The following is a 20,467-nucleotide window of genomic DNA, read 5'->3' as shown; positions in this document are numbered from 1 at the left end:
GGTAAGTTAATGTTTCAAATCATGACCCTCCATCAGGATTAAAAGGGAAGAGGAAATAATGGTGGCATATTCAGTGTAGTAGGGATGAGGTCTAAGCTGGTAAGTGATGTAACCAGAAAGTGGGGTGTGGGGGAAGAGGAATAGATGCTTACAGGTTGTTAGGTGGAAACAGATGGGATGTGGATGAAGAACAAATCAAACCATGTGTACGCTGGGGAATTGGAGAAGAAATCTAGGCAGACAGGTAAGTAAGAAAGGGAGGAGAGCACCAAGAATGCAGGTTACCTGAAATTTGAACATCTAAGTTCCTATAGTTGGGTTGTACACTACCCATGGAATGTGAGATGTTCCGATTTGCCTTTGGCCTCTGTAGCAGTGGGGAAGGCTGAGGATAGACACATTAGTGCAAGAGTGGGAAGGAGAATTAACAACAGAACTTGACGCTCAAGACTGTCTTGGTGGACAGGATATAGTGCTCTGCAAAACCTTCACCTAGTCTATGCTTGGTTTTACCAATGTAGAGAAGGCCACTGGTTGCAGGTTAACCTCTGCCTCACTTATAAGGGCTTTTTACATACCTGGATGATGGTGATGGAGGAGGTGAAGGGACAGTTACAGCTGTTGTGGTTGAAAGGGAAGTGGGGGCATGGGTAGGGAGGGATTAGCAGACTGAGGAAAGTGATCCATGAGGAAAGCAGAAAGAAAGGAAGAGGGAAGCTGTTGCTGGTCATGGGATCAGTTTGGGAACTCATGGAAATTGTGGAAGATGTGTTCGATGCAGAAACTAGTGGGGATGAAAGTTAAGAAGCAAAGGATTCTTGTTCTAGCTGAAAAGGAGGTGGATGATGAGACAAGATATGCAGGGAATGGAGAAAATGTGTGAGAGGGCTCCATCAACTGTAGGAAAGAGAAAGCTATTTTTACAGATGTAAGTGGACATTTCTGAAACCTTCAGGCAAGAGTCTTGAGAACAAGTGCAACAGAGATGGAGAAATTGACACAAAGGAATTGTATCCATAATGGAGTTAACACTGGGAGTTGCAGGGTTTTTTTTTTGAAACTGTAAGTGGCAAGGGTGCTCCATGAGAAGAAGACAGAATGATCCAGAAAAGGAAGTGTCAGAGATAGTCCAGGTGAATTTGAGGACAGAAGTGATAATCAGTGTCAGGGACCTCCATCACCCAGGACATGCTCTCTTCTCATTGCTGCCATCAGGAAGAAGGTGCTGGAACCTCAGGGCTTGCACCACCTGGTTCAGGGACAGTTGCTATCCTTCAACCATCAGGCTCTTGAACCAAAGAGGATAACTTAACTCAACTTCACCTGCCCCAACATTGAAATGTTCCCACAACCTGTGGACTCGTTTTCAAGGACTTTTCATCTAAATTTTTTTTGATATTTATTGATTATTTATTATTATTTTTATTTTTGTATTTGTGTAATTTGTCTTTTGCATACTGGTTGAACGCCCATGTTGGTGTGGTCTTTCATTGATTCTGTTATCTTTATTCTATTATGGATTTGAGTATGCCTTCAAGAAAATGAATCTCAGAGTTACATATGGTGACATATGTACTTTGATAATAAATTTACTTTGAACTTTAAAATTGACAAGTTTGGAACAAGTACTGGTAGCAGCTCCAATGTATTTGTCAATGCAATTAAAGCTGGTGATGTTGACCTTTAATACAGAATATTGGAACACAAGTAGTATAATTTCATTAATATTTTGGATTTAACAATATCACATCTGGAGTGCTTGCTATCTTGGGTTTATTACTTAAAAGATATCAGAATCAGCTTTATTATTACTGATGTATGTTGTGAAATTTGTTTTGTGGCAGCAGTACAATGTAATACATAAAATATTAATAAAATAAAAATATGTATTTAACTATTAAGTGGTGCAAAAAGGGGAAAAATAGTGAGGTAGTCTTCATGGATTGGTTCATTGTCTGTTCAGAATCTAAAGGCAGAAGAGAAGGAGTTATTCCTAAAACATTCAGTGTATGTCTTCAGGCTCCTGGACTTCCCTGATGATGGTAATGAGTAGAGAGCATGTCCTGGATGATGAGGGTCCTTAATAAGTCATTGTCTTTTGAAGATGTTCTCGATAGTGAGAAGGCTAATGCCCATTGGTTAAATTTACAGCCCTCTTCAACTTTCTCAGATCCTGTGCAGTGACCCCTCCAAACCGGGTTGTGATACAGCTGGTTAGAATGGTCCCCACGGTACATTGTAGAAATTGGCTGGAGTCTTTAGTGGTATAAAAAGACCTGCTTTATTTCTGCCTTGTAGTGAGTGTGTAAAATTCAACAGACTGATACCTGCAGTAGAGTATTGTCTTGTGTGGAGTGGCTGATCCCTATATTGAGTTTAGAAGAATGAAAAATGATTTCATTGAAATGTCAAAATTCAGAGGTTGATTATGCCTGTCTCTTTCAGCTGTGTAGGCTTTATGCTAAACTCTATCTACTGCCCTCTTTGAACCGTTTCATTTTAATCACTCTTGCATTCAACTCCACCAACATCCTGCTTTAAGCAAGTGATTTAAATTGATAAATACTGCATTAACCAATGAAACCACTGGGAATTGCATAGTTTATATCATCACTATTAAAGGACCTATTTGGATTTTAATAAAAGGTTTGCAATAAGCTCATCTGGGAGAGCTATCAAATATAAGGCTACAGTCTTGTCATAAATTATGCCTTGAAGTGCATTTAAGGAGCTGCGTACTTAAATCCAGGTTATTTTCGTTGTGTATTTCATAGTAGTTAAGATAACGTTTAATGTTTTTATATGATTCAGGTGATCCATGATAGTCGCTTGCTCTCTGACTGCCTGTATCACCAATATAGGGTGGACCTCACCAATGTGTTTGATACGCAGGTAAGGTGAACTTTGGTTTGAATCATAACCAGCATCTTGTCTTGAATTGTGCTGCTTGCAGACATCCTCCATTATACTAAATTAGTGTTGTGTTCTAGATTATTTTTATTATTGTGACACCTTACCAAGGGAAAAGCTGGTTAGTCAGCTAATGGCTGCAATAAAAAGGCAAGAAATTCAAGGTGAAAATGAGTGAATATAAGAGTACAATGTGCATGGATCCAGCAGACTGAACATACTTGGAAGGGATAAAGGTCATGACAGTATATGTAAAAGTTAATTTATGACTGAAAGCTGACCTCCTGTCAGTGGAAAATGCCACCAAAAGATAGCATAGCTGAAAACAAGGAAAGCCAAGTGAGTCCTCAATGAACTTTGTAGTATTTGTCGCTGTTGAGTACTTCTAAAAAGAATTATTTTTTTTATTGCACTGTGGGAGCAGTTCCGCAGAAGAACTATAACAGTTCAAAAAGGCAGGTGATCCTCTCAGTGGCAGGTGGGGGGAAGCTGTTGAAGTTAGGCTACAGTTGCTTCTGAGCAACACCAACAGCACAAAACAAGTTTAGAAGAAAAACTGAAGACGAAGTGGACATCATAGACCAAATTGAATTCAGAACCCTGGTGAGCACAAGAAGGGACCTGTGAGCAATAGGAGGCAAGCAACAGCTCAAACTGAACAAATAACCTTCAGCTCAAAGATATAAAATCTGAGTTGTATTAAAATTAGAGATGAAAGTGGGGAATGCAGAGGATGACAATCTAAGGACACGTCCCTCTGTACATAAGGGATGTGGTTACATCAATGACCTTGCAAGCAGGTTTGTTAGAGCTGTTGGTGAGGGTTTAAATTACGTTGGCAGAGTGATGCAAACCAGAGTTTGAGATCAGATGATGGAGCAGTTGGTGTAAGGGTGGATGTAATGTGCAGAGGAACTCTGAGGAAGGAGAAGCAGTGGAGAGGGTGTTAATGCAGTGAGCTGGATGGGTTGAAATGTGCTTAGCTTCACGCAAGAAGAACAAGGGTGATGAACTTTGAGCATAGATCAGTACATGAAATTATGCAATTACAGAAACTTGGCTATTACATGGGTAGGATTGGCCTTTAGATGGCATTTAGACGTTTCAAAGTGATAGGGAGATAGGAGGTGGGGAAATGGCATTGCTATTCTGGGACAGCATCACCACTGAAGAAAAGAAGGATATCATGGAGGGAGTATCTGCTGAGTCAGTGTGGGCGCAAGTCAGAAACAGGTAAGAAGCGATCACTTTATTGAGAATATTCTGTAGGCCCCCAAAAAAAAAATCACTGGGGACACTGAGGAGCACTTAAGTAATCAGATTTTGGAAAGGTTTAAAAATAACAAGGTTATTGTCATGGGTAGATTGGCACCACCTTGGAATAAAAGTTTTATAAAGGGTAGAGGCTGTTTCGTGTGTCAGGAAAGGATTCCTGACACAGAATGTGGACAGACCAACTGGAGCAGAGGTCATACTGGATCTAGTACTTGATAATGAACCTGGTCAGGTGACATCTCGGTGGGAGAGCATTTTATAGTGACCACAACTCCTTGATAGTTAAGATAGCCGTGGACAAGGATAGGAACAGACAATATAGGAAAGTATTTAATTAGGATAAGACTAATTGTGCTATTAGGCAGGAACTCTTTGAGTGTAAATTGGGAAGAGTTGTTGTTAGAGAAATGTACAGCAGAAATGTGGAGGTTGACCACTTGCATGGGGTCCTGGATAGGTTTCTCCCACTGAAATGGGGAAAGAGTAGTAGGGTGAAGGAACCGTAGTTGATGAGATGTGGAACAATCTCAAGAGGAAGGAGGAAGCATACCTCAAGGATTAGGAAACAAGGATCAGACAGGGCTCCACAGAGTTACAATTTAGCCAGGTAGAAACTTAAAAAGGGATTTGGGAATATCAAAAAAGGAACATGAGAAGGCCTTGCCAAGTAGGATGAATGAAAATCCCAAGGCATTCTTCACATCTGTGAGGAACAGGGTAATGCCCAGAGTGAGTATAGATCCAAACAGAGATAATGGGGGAAACGTGCCTGGAGGCAGAAAAGATAGAGGAGGTCCTTAGTGTTCACCAGGCATAGGGACTTTGAATGTCAGTAAGCGTAGAACAGACCAATGTGCTGGAGCATGTCAAGATTATGATAGAGGCAATTTTAGAGCTTCTGAATAGCGTTAGGCTAGATAATTCACTGGAGCCAGACAAGATTTACCCTGGATTACTACATTTAAAGCATGGTCTTGCTTGGAATAGTCAGCATAGCCTTGAGAGAGACAAGTCATGCCTCATGAGTCTAATTGAGTATTTGAGAAGAAGAGGTGACAAAGTAAATTGATGAAGATGGGGTGGTGGGTGTGATGTGTATTGATTTTAGTAAGATGCTTGACTAGCTTCTCCAAGGAAGTTACATCCACAAAGTCGTATGGCAATGGATACATGGAAATTTGGCTGTGAAGATTTAGAACTGCTTTGCCCACAGAAGGCAGTGAGTGGTTGTAGTTGGAGTGTATTCAGCCTGGAGTTTAGTGACTAGTGGTTCTGCAAGGATCTGTTTGAGGACCGTTATTTTTTCTGTTTTTTTTTTAATAAATGACCTGGGTGTGGAAGTGAAAAGGTGAATAGGTTAGCAAGTTTGTAGATGGCACAAAGGTTGGTGGTGTTAAGGGTGCAGTAGAAGGTTGTGATGGGTTACCACGGGATTATAGACAGGATGCAGAGTTGGGCAGAGAAGTGGCAGATAGAGTTTAATCCGGAAAAGTGTCAAGTCATAAATTTTGGAAAGATTCAACTTAAAGGCAGAGTAAAAGGTTATTGGCAGAATTCTTACCAGTTGGAAGAACAGAGGGATCTCGGGATCCACATCCATAGATAATTCAAAATTGCTGCAGAATTTGGTCGAGTAGTTAAGAAGGCATATTGGTTTATTATTGTCACGTACCAAGATACAGTGAAAAGCTTGTATTACATAATGTTTTTACAGATAAAGTCATTACATAATATGAGAATATTGAGCTATAATAAAGTAAAACCATAACAGTGCAGAATAAAATGCAGTGATAAAGACCATGAGACGTAGGAGCTGAATTAGGCCATTCAGTCTATCCAGTCTGTTCCACCATTCTATCATGGCTAGTTTATTAGTGCCCTCAACCCCATTCTCCTGCATTCTGTCCATAACCTTTGACACCCTTACTAATCAAGTACCCATCAACCTCCATTTTAAATATATTTGGTGACTTGGCCTCCACACAGCCATCTGTAGCAATTAATTCTACAGATTCACTACCCTCTGGCTAAAGCAATTCCTCCTCATCTCTGTTTTAATTGATAAAGTGCAAAATCATAGGTAGAGTGTGAGGCCAAGAGTCCATCTTATCGTACAAGAGTTCCCAGAGCTTCTATCCTTGAGCTGGGTGCTATGTGCTTTCACATTATTAAACCAGGGATTGAGTTAAAAAGCCATGAGGTATCGTTGCAGCTGTATAAAACTGATTAGAGCACACCTAGAATATTGTGTTCAGTTCTGGTCACCTCATTATAGGAAGGATGTGGAAGCTTTAGAGAGGGTTCAGAGGAGACTTACTAGGATGCTACCTGAATTAGAGAGTGTGTCTTATGAGGAACAGTTGAGTGAGCTGGGGCTTTTTTCTTTGGAATGGAGGAGGATGAGAAGTGGCTTGATTGACATGTTATAAGATTGAGAGGCACAGAGGGAGTGGAAAGCCAGTGCCTTTTTCCCAGGGTGGCAATGGCCAATACCAGAGAATTGGTTGTTGTGAGTAGAGGGAAGTTTAGGGGAGATGTCAGAATTAGGTATTTTACACAGTGGTAGGTGTCTATACACATGGTTGGGATAGTGATAGGGACATTTAAGAGCCTCTTGGATAAGCACACAGAAAATGTAAGAAAAATGAAAGATTATAGGTTGTACAGGAAGAAAGGGTTAGGTTGACCATGGAGTAGATATTCTGTAGATCCATACAGTATTGTGGGCCAAAGGACCACGTGCTGTACTGTTTCATGTTTTCAGTTTTCTACATTCTGTAGCAGTGAGAGGTGTTCTGGATTTATTTCTGTTCTCATCTCTGCCTGCTTTAACCACTTCACTTTAGCAATGAATATTATACTTGATGTTACTTAAATAAAGCTTTTGAATGCAATATAAAGGCTGATCGTATTGAGTTTCTGTGTTATTTAAGTGAACCTTCCTGGCATTCATGCTTTTTTCCATTTTGGTTCACATGATGCATATATCACTGTGTATTGTGAATTGATACATTGATTTATTTTGTTTATGTGTAACTTTGCTACAAGCAGAAGTCCTAGTTTGTATTTGTTACTGTATCCAACAACCTACAGCAGAACACTTGACTTATTTAGAAGGAAACGTTTTTCAGAACACTGATCCAATACGTTTCCAAACAACAGCTTGTGGCGTATCATCATTGTGCTCTCCCAGGTGAATTGCAAATCATGCATGAAGTTTAGCTCCGTTATTGATTCAAGGTATTTGCAGCAAGGATCTTTCATCCAGTGGTTTATTTTCTTTAAGTTTTCCATCCTTATTGAAGTAGCAACTGAAATTGTCAAGAAAAACAGTGAGATGTTACTGCACCATTTATTTAGTTTCTCTCTTTTTCCTGATGCCATGCTACTGGTGTCTTCAAAGTATTGGGAATGTAATGACTTCTTTAATTTTTCAATTCGGTTACCACCATTAGTTTAGTATCATTTCCGTAATGGAACAAATCAATGCCTTTTTCTGGTGACTTAAGTTTCAGTTCATTTAAAATGTCAGCTGAATGTGACAACTTTATTAATCAGTTGTGCTTTAAAACAGCTGCCAAGTTAGACTGTCTTAGAAAAAAGTGATTCATATGTCCTTCCAAGCTTCCTGTCCAGAGTGGTTAGTGTTGTTTGTGAAAAACATGAAATAATCATTCTGATATTTTCTGAACATAAAACTTTGGTTTTAGTGAGCTTATTTTTTAAATTATATTCTTTACTACTGTCTGCAGTACTTCCATGAGATCAAGGGGAATGCCCAGCATTACAGAAAGTTGTATCAAAAGCTCATCGCCATCCAGGATTAAAAGAAAGGCCAACTTAATTGATATTTCATCTATCACCCTAAATGTTCATTCCCTCCAGCACTGGGACACAGTGACTGCAGTATGTACCAAGTACAAAATGTATTGCATTTACACACCCAGGCTGCTCTGACAGCACTGCCCACTGTACCTCTAAGACCCATGTGTACATGAGGACACCACCACCTGTATGTTCTCCTCCAAATTGCTCAGCATCCTATGGAGTTGGTCCTTCATTGCCATTGAGTTTTAATTCTGGAACACCATTCCACAGTACCCTAAAGGACTTCAGTGGTTCAAAAGGAAGTGGCTCACTGCCAGCTTTTCATGGGTAATTAGGGAAGGAGACAAATGCTTTCCCAACCAGCAGCACCCAGATCCTGAAACAAATGAGTAGATAAGTTTTAAAAATCAACTTTAATATGAACACCAGATTATGTGTGTGATAAAGGAATTTTATTTTCTTTTCTTTTGAACTGTCTTGTAACATTGTGAAATGTTTATTGGCTGATGTCCATATTGTTCTTTCCTTTTTATTGTTGGAATTCAATCATTAAGGGGTTTTTGATTCCAGTCCCAGAAGCATTCAAAAACTGAAAACGAAATTACACTGAGTTTGATTCATTCAGACTCATTCTCAGTCTCATCAATGCAGTTTCTGAAGATTTGTGACCCATTGGTTTAAGTAAAAATCTTGATGTTATATGGAACATTGAACAAATTTATAATCTCACAGGTGAAATGTGGGGTAATCAGCACCGCAACAGACACATGATTTTTCAGGAAAGGAACCAAACAGGAAGTAAAAGGTTGTTATATTTTGGGAAACACCCCAAAAAAATGGGTGAGACAGGAACAATGAATTTGTTGTCTTGCAGACAATTGAGCAAGACATTTGAATAGAAAAGAATGATGTGTCCAGGTGGAGATTCATGCACACAGGAAAGTGAAAAGTAAGGACAACTGTGGTGGAAAGACAGCTTGCTAACTTAGATTTTAAATTATAATCTTGAGGGATGACATTACCAGAGAATCCATGTTTTGTTTCTTTCACCTGTGCCTCACTACAGCACTATGATCTGATAAAATGTCTACAACTCCAAAAGCCAGAAGTTCAGGACTTGAGGGATGAGGAAAGGCTGAGATGTATGAAATAGGTAGAATACACAAGAGATCCTGTTGACCACTGTGAACCTCTGCTGATGGGAGAAATTATATATGAACGGTGCTTAAAACGTACTTACCCAGCTTTCTTTAGTGATTAGTAGACTTTATGGTTCACAACTCCAGTAATAACATAGTTATTTCCTTTCTGTACACTCTTGCCTCAGCTGACATGGATTGAGTGAGTTGAGCTATGTGGATTTTGTGGCTTATAACTTTCTAACCTACCCTTTCCCTGCTGATCCACCTCCAAATGAGTTTAGAGGATTTTGTGCCAGTTCTGACTAGTGATTAGTTATTTGGCGTACCTTTTAGCTATACTGAACTTTAACATTATGGATTTATTTTGTAATATGCAGGTTGCCGATGTTCTGCAGTTCTCCACAGAGACAGGAGGCCTTCTTCCCAGCCACGTCAGTACTTTGGGAGAATGTCTGGTCTGTCATCTCGGCCTCCCGCCAAGAAAAATCCGATTCTTGCAGCACAGTGCAGCTGTTCTCAAGGTACCTGGCAGTAGTCAGAATAAACTGTTCAATGCTGTCAAAAAACATCACTCTATACCATGAAGTGTGGGGATTGTTGACAAGTGGTGTTGAAGGCATATCTAAGTACAAAGTGGATGACAATTGGACATTTTAAGGAAATTTAATCAAAAATCAAAATATTGCAGGTAATGCAGAATAAAAATGCATGAAATATTTGACTAATGATCTTTCCTCAACTCATTTTTCTCCATAACTGATGCTTGATAGCCTAAGGTTTTCCAGCATTCTGTTATCATTGAATATATTATGTTTTATTCTAATATGTCATATTTTGATTTGCGTATATTTTATTCTCACAATAATGGGTGACAGAGTAGCATACTAGTTATTGTAACACTATTTCAGCATCAGCAACCTGGGTTCAATTCATGTCATTTATTCTTCCCATAACCACGTTTGTACATTTTCCCTGTGACCATGTGGGTTCCCTTCAGTTTCTTCCCACATGCCAAAGACTTGTGGGTTGATCACATGGGTGTAATTGAGTGGCCCATGCTCATTGAGCCAGAAGGGCCTGTTACCGTACTGCAACTCTGAATAAAGTTATAAAAAAAATAAACAACAGGCAATCATTAACACTACCTGAACAAAATATGTAGCTTGTTTTATATCAGGTTAATCAAGACTCAAGTAGTATTCAGACATTGAAATTTAGCCAACTTTTCTATCCCAAGCTCCTCGAGTCACATTTGCTGGAGTCCATAGATGACAGTGGGGAGTTAAATCCATAAAATGGAAATATAAACAGGAAAATACTGTTTATAATTCTGTAGATTAGTGTCTGTGGAAAGAGAAGCAGAGTTGATGTTTCAAATCAAAGATTCTTCATTAAACTGATTTTTGATCTGAAATGCTCACGTTTCGCTAACCACAAATGGTTATGACGTGTTAAGTGTGGCCAACATTTTCTTCTGTGTTACATATGAGAGAGAAAGCGTAGTTTCCAATTTCCAGAGAAGGTCTGGTGAGGAGAAAAATATCACTGATAAGGTGAGAGCAGGACAGATGATACAAGCTTTCTCTCAGTGGGTTAACTGGCAGTTAGAGACAAGGTGAACAAGCGCAATGAAATGAGGGCAGTTCAGGTGAAGACACAAAACAAAGGAATGAACACCTTCCAAAATGCAGAGTTGTGGGACACATCCAGCAGGTCAGGCTCTGCTAACGAGAGGCAACAATGAAACAAAATTGGAGATGGATAAGTTGTAGTAGAAATGGTCTGTTCTGATGCAGACAAAATGAGTTGATAGTTGAGCCCAGAAAGCTGCACCATATCTAGATGGAAGAGCAAATGTTCTTTAAGCGACAATTGAGTATTTTTTGGCAGCACAGTTGAATTGGCGCAGGAGGCTTCACACCGGTACAGGAGCAAGAGATTTGAAAAAGAAGCTTTTGTGAGATTTTGGCTCTTTTCAGTGGTGCAGTTGTGATTCATTAGCAAGGGCAGATAAAGAGGGCAGAGCTGACTTTGGTGGAGTAAAGTGGGGAGTATTAGTGTTAGAGTGGGGAGGCTTTGACTTGTCAGACTTCAGCGAGAAGGCTTGGACGAGGTATGTATCTGGTATGTCCTTCATTCTTTGTCTGTAAGTAAATGGCTCCAGGGGCTGTGTTGTGTTCTTTGAGTGAGATGTGGGAATTCTGGGAGACCTCCAGCCTCCCTGATGAACAACATCTGCATTAGATACACTGAGCTGCAGCTCCTCAGAGAAAATGTAAAGTAATGGAAGCTGCAGCTTGAAGACCTTTGGACCATACGGGAAACTGAGGAGGTAATAGGAGCTACAGGAGGTTAGTCACCCTCAAGTTCCAGGAGGCAGGTAACTAGGTGAGTTTCAGGAGAAAGCGGGGAAATGGGCAGCCAGTACAGAGTACTCCTATGGCTGTTCCCCTCAATACTTATACTGTTTTTGATACTGTCGAGGGGGATAACCTATTGTGGTTGGTGGGGTTGGCGGGTGAAGAGCACAACAACTGGATCTTGGGCACTGTCTGGAGTTTTGGCTCAGAAGGGATGGGGGAGAAGAGGACTGCAGGAGTGATAGGGATTCCATTATTAGAGTATAGACACGATAGAGACCTCCGTATGGTATGTTGCCTCCCAGGTGCCAGGGTCAGGGATGTGTTCAATGGAGGGAGAGAAGCCAGAAGTCTTGGTACATATTGGCACCAATAATATGGGTAGGAAAAGTGAGAAGGTCCTGCAGAGAGAATTTAGGGAGCTGGGTAGAAAGCTGAAAAGTAGGACTTTCAGGGTTGCAATCTCTGGATTGCAGAGAATGCCACACGCCATTAAGGGTAAGAATAGGATGATTCGGCAGATAAATGCATGGCTGAGAAACTGGTGCAGGGGTTCAGATTTCTGGATCATTGGGATCTCTTCTGGGGAAGGTTTGACCTGTACAAAAGGGATGGGTTACATCTGAATTCAAGAGTGACCAATATCCTTGCAGGCTATTTTGCTAGAACTACTGGGGACGGTTTAAACTAATTTGGCAGAGAGATGGGAACTGGAGTGATAGGGCTGTTAGTTTACATGCAGAGGCAGTGTGTAGTGAGACTGTCAGGAAAGACAGGCAGATGATAGGGCAAAATTGCAGTCTCTGGGATGAGTTGCAGTGTAAAAGGGTGACAGATACAGGACTGAAGGTGTTAGGTTTGAATGCACGCAGACGGAATAAGGTAGATGATCTTGCAGCACAGTTAGAGATTGACAGGTATGATGTCATGGGCATCACTGACTGGTGACTGAAGGAAGTTAATAGCTGGAAGCATAACGTCCAAAGATACACATTGTATCAAAAGGATGGCAGAGACGGTGGCATGGCTCTGTTCATAAAAAATGAAATCAAATCCTTGGAGTAACATAGGATCGGAAGAGGTAGAATCCTTGTGGGTAGAGTTAAGAATTCTGCAAGGGAGACTCAAGGAATTTGAAAAAATCCGGCAACCATTACTGGTGTATTTAAAAGAGACCGACAGCTGAACTTGGAGTGGGGGGCAGTGGGACCTAAACAGCACATACGGGAGGGGTGAGGGGAGGGTAGGGCTGGGAAGGGAAAAGGAGACGGGGTGGTAGGGTTTCCTTTGCTTTTTCCCTGTTTACTATACATACATTCATTTCACTTTCATTATGTTATAAGAAAGAAAAGAAAAAAGAAGCATTGCACGTTAATACATTGTCGGTTGTGGTTAAGCTGATGCTGCTTCACAATAAGCTGGTTAGCAGGAGGCAAAGGATGGGAGAAAGGGAGCCTTCTCTGTTGTTGGTGACTAGTGGTGTTTTGCAGGATTCAGTGTTGGGACTACTTTTTAAGTTGTATGTCAATAACTTGGATGCCAGATTGATGGTTTTGTCGCCAAGTTGCAGATGATATGAAGATAGGTGTAGGAGCAGGTAAGGTTCAGGAAGCAGGGAGGCTGCAGAAGGACTTGGTCAGATAAGGAGAATCAGCAAATAAGTGTCAAATGGAATACTATGTTGGGATGCAAATGTTCGTGTACTTTGGTTGAAGGAATAAAAGCATAGGCTATTTTCTAAGAGGGGAGAAAATTCAAAAATCCTCAGAATCCTTGTGCAGGATCCCCTGAAGGTTAATTTGCAGATTGAGTCGGTGGTGCAGATGGCAAATGCAATGTTAGCGTTCATTTTGAGAGGACTAGAATATAAAAGCAAGGATGTAATACTGAGGCATAGTAATATGGAGTAGTGTGAGCAGTTTTGAGCCCCATATCTAAGCAGGGATATGTTGATATTGGTGACGCTTCAGGGGAGGTTTATGAGAATAAGTCCAGGAATGAAAGGCTTATCATATGTGGTGGTGGGGCAGGGCGGCGATATCATAAAAACCTATCTAATGTTGAAAGACCTAGGTAGAGTGGATGTGGAAAGGATATTTTCTATGGTGGAGGAGTCTAGGACCAGAGGGCATAACCTCAGACGAGAAGGATGTCCATTTAGTATGGAGATGAGAGGGTAGTGTATCTGTGGCATTAATTGCCACAGGTGGCTGTGGGAACCAAATCACTGGGTATATTTAAAACTCGGGTTGATGGGTTCTTGATTAAGACATGAAAGGTTATGGGAAAAGGGCAGGAGAATGGTATTGAGAAGGAAATGGATCAGCCATGATGAAATAGCAGATCAGACCCAATGGACCATATGGCCTAATTCTGCTCTTGTTATTATAACGGTGTAAGAGACCACAAACAGGCCAGAGTGTGTCTGATGGAGAATTAAAGTGGTAGGCAGCAATGAGCTCATAGTCCCCTTGAAGACCAAACATAGCTGCTCTGTAACATGGTCACCCAATATGCATCCGCTTTCAAGTAGCTTAAACAAATTATAATCACCAAATGGTAGTCTGATATTGATTCGTTTTCTCACACTCCATCCCACATACATGTACACGTGCACCCCCAACCACTCCTTCACTCCTGGCACTGCTCTTACCCTGTCTCTCCCCACTCCTGCTGAACCCCACAAGCTCTCTCCTTCTCCCTCTTCCCCCTCTCTCCCTCCCTATCAACCTAACCACAGCCTGACCTGCTCAGCATGCCCCACACAAATGCATGATGCAAAGTTTAGATTCCTTTCTTTGTGTTCAACTCTGCCCTTATTTTACAACCATCTTCAGTGAGACCATACCACCAAACACATCTTCACCTCCCCCCCCCACCCACCACACTCTGCTTTCCACAGGAATTGCTCTCTGATTCCCTTGTCCATTTGTCCCTCCCTCAAATCTCCCTCCTGACACTTGATCCTGCAAACTGTATCTGTCCATTCGCCTCCTACCTCACCTCCATTCAGGACCCAAAACAGTCCTTCCAGGTGAAGCAACACTTTACCTGCAAGTCTGTTGGAATCATCTGGCAGTACTGATGTAGCCTCCTACACTGCTAAAACCGGATGTAAATTGGGGAACCGCTTCATCGAGCACCTTCATTCCATCCACAAAAAGCAGGATTTCCCAGTGGCCAACCATTCCAATTCTCTGACATATCAGTCCATGGTCTCCTCTAATGCCACAATGAGATCAGTTGGAGAAGCAGCATTTCATATTTTGTCTGGGAAGCCTCCAACCTGATGGCATGAACATTAATTTTTCTAACTTACGGTAAATTTCTCTTACCCTTCTTCCTCTCTTCCCTGCCCCCCCTTCAGTTCCCCACTCTGGCTCCCCTTTTCACTTTTCTTCTCCTCACCTATCTATCACCTCCCTCAGGGAGTCCTCCTCCTTTGCTTTCTCCCATGGTGCACTCTCATTTCCTATTAGATTCCTCCTCCTTCAAACCTTTACCATTTCCTCCTTTCACCTCCCAGCTTCTGACTTCATCCCCCTTCCCCACACACCTGGCTTCATCTAGCACATTCTAGCTTGTCCTCCTCCACCTTATTCTGGCTTCTTCCCCATTCCTTTCCAGTCCTGATGAGTCTCAGCCTGTAACATGGACAGTTTGTTCATTTCTATAGATGCTGCTCGACCTGTTGAGTTCCTCCAGCATTTTGAGTGTGTTGCATACTGTGTATTTGGGAATACCCACTTACCTCTTCCAAGACTGAGCATAAATCTGGGTGTGTTTGTGAGTTCCACACACATTCCTCCAACCCGAGAATAGACACATCCCTCTGACCTGGCTGTACACATTAAAATCATAACATATATCCCTCCAAGCTCAGTGCACACCGCCCTTCCACACACTTGCCTTCCAACCTGAAAGTGTAACTTGCCTCTCTACTATCTTCTGTCCAACCTCCTGTGCAGTCTCACCTCTCCACACACTTCCGTTTGACTTTTATGCACTCTCACCTGTCTGCACACACTTCCCTCTGACCTGGTTAAATACAGGCTTTGCTGCTGAAGACAGAGCTTCCATTGGGTCAGTGCCTCCTGGTAAGTTGGGTTAAGTTTGCCTATAATTGACAGCATTGTGTAAACCAGGTTATTTCACTTTGAAGTCAATGGAACAACTCTAACCAAGTCAGTGGTTATCATCCATTTTTTAATTGTCTTCTGCCTTTGGTGTTTAGGTTAATCCAAAGGTGTGGAGTTCTCGTCCACTCCCCCCAAGTTTGATGAAGAGCGCAGCATTAGAAGTGATGTTTCTCCTTCCACTCCGCTGTACTTTGATGGACAAGTTAATGATGGATTTCACAACTCAAGTGGACAACTACCTGAGCATGTACAGAAATATGCCCAGCACTACTTTCGGAGGTGCTGAGGTAAGAGCTGTTGGGCAATCAAGAAAATGCCTCCAAGCCTCTTTTTAGTTATACTGCTCATCTTTATTCTGATCTCCATGACATGCTGAAGACCAACTTGCTGGGAGTGCTTAAGCAGATCAAAAACTTTTCATGTGGCTGCTGCCTTAGGCAAATCCTTGCTACTCATCACTAAATGTGAGATTGTGGAAGGTGTGGGGATTGGTTTGATGTTGAAACTACACAGCAGAAGAAATGATGTTACAGCTGCTTACTTGCAGAGTCCTTGGAATTTCTGAAAGGCAAACACTTTAACGGAGGAGTAGTCTGTTGAGGACTGTAACTTGTTCTTCTCTCCACAAAAATTGTGCCTGATTTGCTGAAGTATGTAATTCTGAAATCTTACTCGTCTGTAATTCTAAATTCTGCAGATCGACCAATTCCTTGCAAAGTCTTTAGCACTTAGTATAAGAAAACCACATTCAGTATTAGATACACTTGTATGCCTCATTAATGCAAATATCTAATCAGCCAATTGCAGCAGCAGTTCAATACATAAAACCATGCAGATATGGTCAAGAGGTTCAGTTGTTGTTCAGACCAAGTATCAGAATTGGAAAGAAATGTGGTCCAAGTGACTATGGCCATTGGATATCTCAGAAACTTCTGATCTCCTGTTACTTTTTGTACCCAACAGTCTTTAGAGCAGTGGTTCCCAACCTTTTCTCAGCCATGGGCCAATACCTTAAGCATTAACCCCGGGTTGGGAACCCCAGCTCCAAGTTTGCAGAAAGTGGCGCGAAAAACACCAAAAACTTCCAGTGAGCAGAAATGCCTTGTTAATGAGAGAAGTCAGAGGAGAATAGCCAGACGGGAAGGTGACAGAAACTCAAGTAATTGTGCATTACAACAGTTGTGTGCAGAAGAGCATCTCTGAACACACATGTCGAGCTTTAAATTGGTTGAGCTACTGCAGCAGCAGAAGGCCATATCAGGTTCCACACCTCTGACCACTTTGAGGTTGCATTCCTGTACCTCAAAGTGGCCACAGTGTATATGCTGTGCAATGGCAAAGCAGATTTGGCAGCACTGCCGAGCCCATTAGATGAAACCCACCTTGAAATTCTCGTGCATGAGCCAATTGAATGGCTTCGTCTCTGTGGCAGCTATTGTAGGCTCCTACTCAGAATGACAAATATGTGTACCGATGCCACTCGATAACTCAATATGCACAAGGGTAGCATGCAGCATGTGGCTGCGATATCACTTATGCAGTGTTTTGCTGGACAGAAGGTCTGTAAATGGCATGAGCTCCATTCAAAACAGTGCTTTCAGAATTAAAGGAAGCTCAGTGTTTTCCCTGGCACTTATTTCCCTTCACCTTAAATGCCTCTCACTTCCCCACCCTCTTTCCAGAGTTAGAGTAGGCCATATTCCTGTATCACTGAACAGCAAAACACACTCTGGGTCTTTTTGCAAATCCTAAGTCTCATTAAACTCAGCTTTTTAAAATCTATTTGAAAAACTGTAGGTTTGAACAGAATAGTTTTTCAACACATCTATTGAGTCTGACATTTAAAATAGGAAATGCTAGAAATCCTTAGCAGGTCAAGCAGTATCTATGGAGACTGAAGTTAACATTTCAGGTTGATGAACACATTTTTTGTTCATATAGTCTAGGGTTTTATTTTTGATTTAGAGTCTTATTTTTTTTAAGGCATTGTACCTCATTGCTGGGAAGGTGGTGAAAGCGGATACAATAGCAATGTTTAAGATGCATTTAAACAGGCAGGGAATGCAGGGGATACAGACCATGTGCATGAAGATGGGATTAGTTTAAATTGGTATTGTAGGCCTTGAAGTCTGATCCTGTGCTCTGTATGTATGTTCTATAGAACAAATACACTGTTGCCATCATACAATTCATTTCATGGTTTCTTGCGATCCACGTTTGCTAGGCTGTTTAAATGACTTGAAAGTAACACTGTGTTAATGAGAAGCAGGAAACGCACTCACCATGAGTGATAAGTAGTGGTAGTCCCAGTTCTGATGATTATCCTGAGTGGCTCACCAATATTCTGGTCTACCATTCTTGTCCTTGTTCATTTTATGAACCTCTGAATGATGTGTTCATTTAAAGTTATGTTGTGATTCTTCCATTTTTTTGATTGATGAGGTCTGGATGTTTAAAGGCAGTTTGCCTGATTGATTAGGTTTTTATTTTTCCAATATGCATTGGTAACAGTTATCTGTTTGTTTTTACCAGACCACCTCTTTGGAACTTCCTTATGAACTGAAGGAATTAGCACTTATTCAAAGATTAAGAAGGGAAGATGCTCTAAAAATCTATAAAACTGATGAGAATGGCTGCCTTGTGAGACCTTGCCCTCAATTTAAGAATAAACCCAAGGTGGAGAATAGAATAATAAACATAGACGACATCCCAGAGCTTGAAATGTCCAAGGCACCAAAGGAAGATGTAAATGAAATGCAGAATGAGGAGATTCCATTGCTTGAGCCTATTTCCAGTTGTGATGAAAACATTTGTTCTCCCCTGGAACGAGTCAATCTTTGAACAGCCAAACCTTGAGGAAAAGTAGTGCCCATCTTTGTGGAGATGAACTAACTGAGATGCTGTGGCAAGAAGCCAGGGTTATATTTCAGCTTGTTTCTCAAGATCTTCAGACTAAATCAATACCTTGTCTCAAGATGGTATGTTTCAAATTCTTATCAAAATCCAGTTCAAGGTGATTCCTTGAGAAGCTTCTATGGGCCATACTGGCCAGAACCTGTTTCTGTGTATAGCTTACCTGGGTAGCCAAGTGACTTTTAATTAATGCTCTACTATGTTGTACCTGGAGTGAGGGTCATGAGTTTCATTTGCACAATGAGCTCACAGTTGGCTTACACTTTGGGAATAGAAGTGCTAAGGGAACACTACCAATCTTGTGCTTTATTCAAACAACAATAAAAATAAGGTAATTTTGGGAAAGATCCCAATGTGATCCAGCAGGACATTTTCCACGAATGAAGTCAAGATATGTTCTTGGATTTCACCATGTCGTCTCATGTGATCTTTAGTGCTCTCAGTTTTGTATATTAAGTCACTTCTTACTATTGTTAATAAAAAGCTGTGGTGGTGTGAAAGTTCTCAGATCTTCTTAAATAACTTTAAAAAGGAGCCAGCTGTTAAATTGATGAAATGAGGAAGTGAAGTGTTCTTCTTTGAAGAGAATTCTGTGCCCTGCTTCAAGAGTGTTGAGAGCTACAATGGCTTCAAAATACATGAAAATTGCTCACCTGAAATCAAACAGCTGCAGGTAATGCATGGAGTACGTAGAACAGTACAGCACAGGAACAGGCTCTTTGTCCCACAATGTTGTGCCAAGCCAGCTAAAAAAACTAATCAAAAATACCCAAACATCCATATACCTGTACAAACATCCAAAAGCCTCTAACACCCTACCAAGCAGTGCAGTCCAGCCATCTACCATTCTCTGAGTAAAAAAAAAACTTGTGCCTCACATCTCCTTTGAACCTACCCCCTTTTGCCCTCAATGCATAGCAGGTGGTATTAGACATTTCAACCCTGGGAAACATACTCCCCGTCTATCTACGCCTCTCATAATCTTATAAACCTCTATCAGATCTCCCTTCATCCTCTGCCATTCCAGAGAAAACAGCCAAGGTTTATCCAGCCTCTCATGATAGCACATGCCCTCTAAGCCAGGCAGCATCCTGATACCCCATCTTCTGTACACATCCTTGTAGTGGGGCGACTAGATCCATATGCAAAACACCAGATGTGGCCTGACCAGAATTTTATAAAGTTGCAACATAGTGTCTTGACTTTTGAACTCCATGCCTTGACAAATAAAGGCAAGCATTCCATAAGCCGCCTTAACCACCTTATGGACCTGTGTAGCCATTTTCAAGGAGCTATGAACTTGATGGCAAGATCTCTCTGCTCAGCAACACTTTAGGATCTTGCCCCTTAACAGTGTACTGTCTCCTTGCATGTGTTGTACCAGGGTGCCACACCTCACATTTAGGTTAAACTCCATCTGCCATTTCCATGGTCTCACTACTTGATTCCCTCTATTCCATAGATTTCATGCCAGCTTCCTTAGTAAATACAGACGCAAAAAACCTTAAGATCTCCCCCATTTCCTTTGGTTCCGCACAAAGCCGACCACTCTGATCTTCAAGAGGACCAATTTTATCCCTTACAATCCTTTTGCTCTTAATATACTTGTAAAAGCTCTTTGGATTATCCTTCACTTTGACTGCCAAGGCAACCTCATGTCTTCTTTTTGCCCTCCTGATTTCTTTCTTAAGTATTTTCTTGCACTTCTTATACTCCTCAAGCACCTGATTTACCCCCTGTTTCCTGTACATTTCATACAACTCCCTCTTCTTCTTTATCAGAGTTGCAATATCCCTTGAGAACCAAGGTTCCTTATTCCTATTCAATTTGCCTTTAATCCTGACAGGAACATACAAACTCTGCACTCTCAAAATTTCCCCTTTGAAGGCTTCCCACCTAC

General features: G+C 41.3%; 1 protein-coding gene across 1 annotated transcript in view; it reads left to right on the top strand.

The window, feature by feature from the left end:
* The window catches only part of exd1 (exonuclease 3'-5' domain containing 1), a 75,602-nt gene extending 56,548 nt beyond the window's left edge, over positions 1 to 19,054 (top strand). Inside the window, exons 8-11 of the mRNA XM_063031335.1 lie at positions 2,812 to 2,892; positions 9,533 to 9,676; positions 15,750 to 15,941; positions 18,187 to 19,054. Of these exons, the coding sequence (XP_062887405.1) occupies positions 2,812 to 2,892; positions 9,533 to 9,676; positions 15,750 to 15,941; positions 18,187 to 18,495 (726 nt within the window). The 3' untranslated portion in view covers positions 18,496 to 19,054. The remainder of the gene's footprint in view (positions 1 to 2,811; positions 2,893 to 9,532; positions 9,677 to 15,749; positions 15,942 to 18,186) is intronic.
* Positions 19,055 to 20,467: the final 1,413 nt, after the last annotated feature.

This window comes from Mobula hypostoma, chromosome 1, assembly GCF_963921235.1.
Source record: "Mobula hypostoma chromosome 1, sMobHyp1.1, whole genome shotgun sequence".
NCBI classification, from domain to species: Eukaryota; Metazoa; Chordata; class Chondrichthyes; order Myliobatiformes; family Myliobatidae; genus Mobula; species Mobula hypostoma.
Note: the sequence above shows the minus strand (reverse complement) of the source record. Positions and strands in the feature narration are given on the sequence as shown.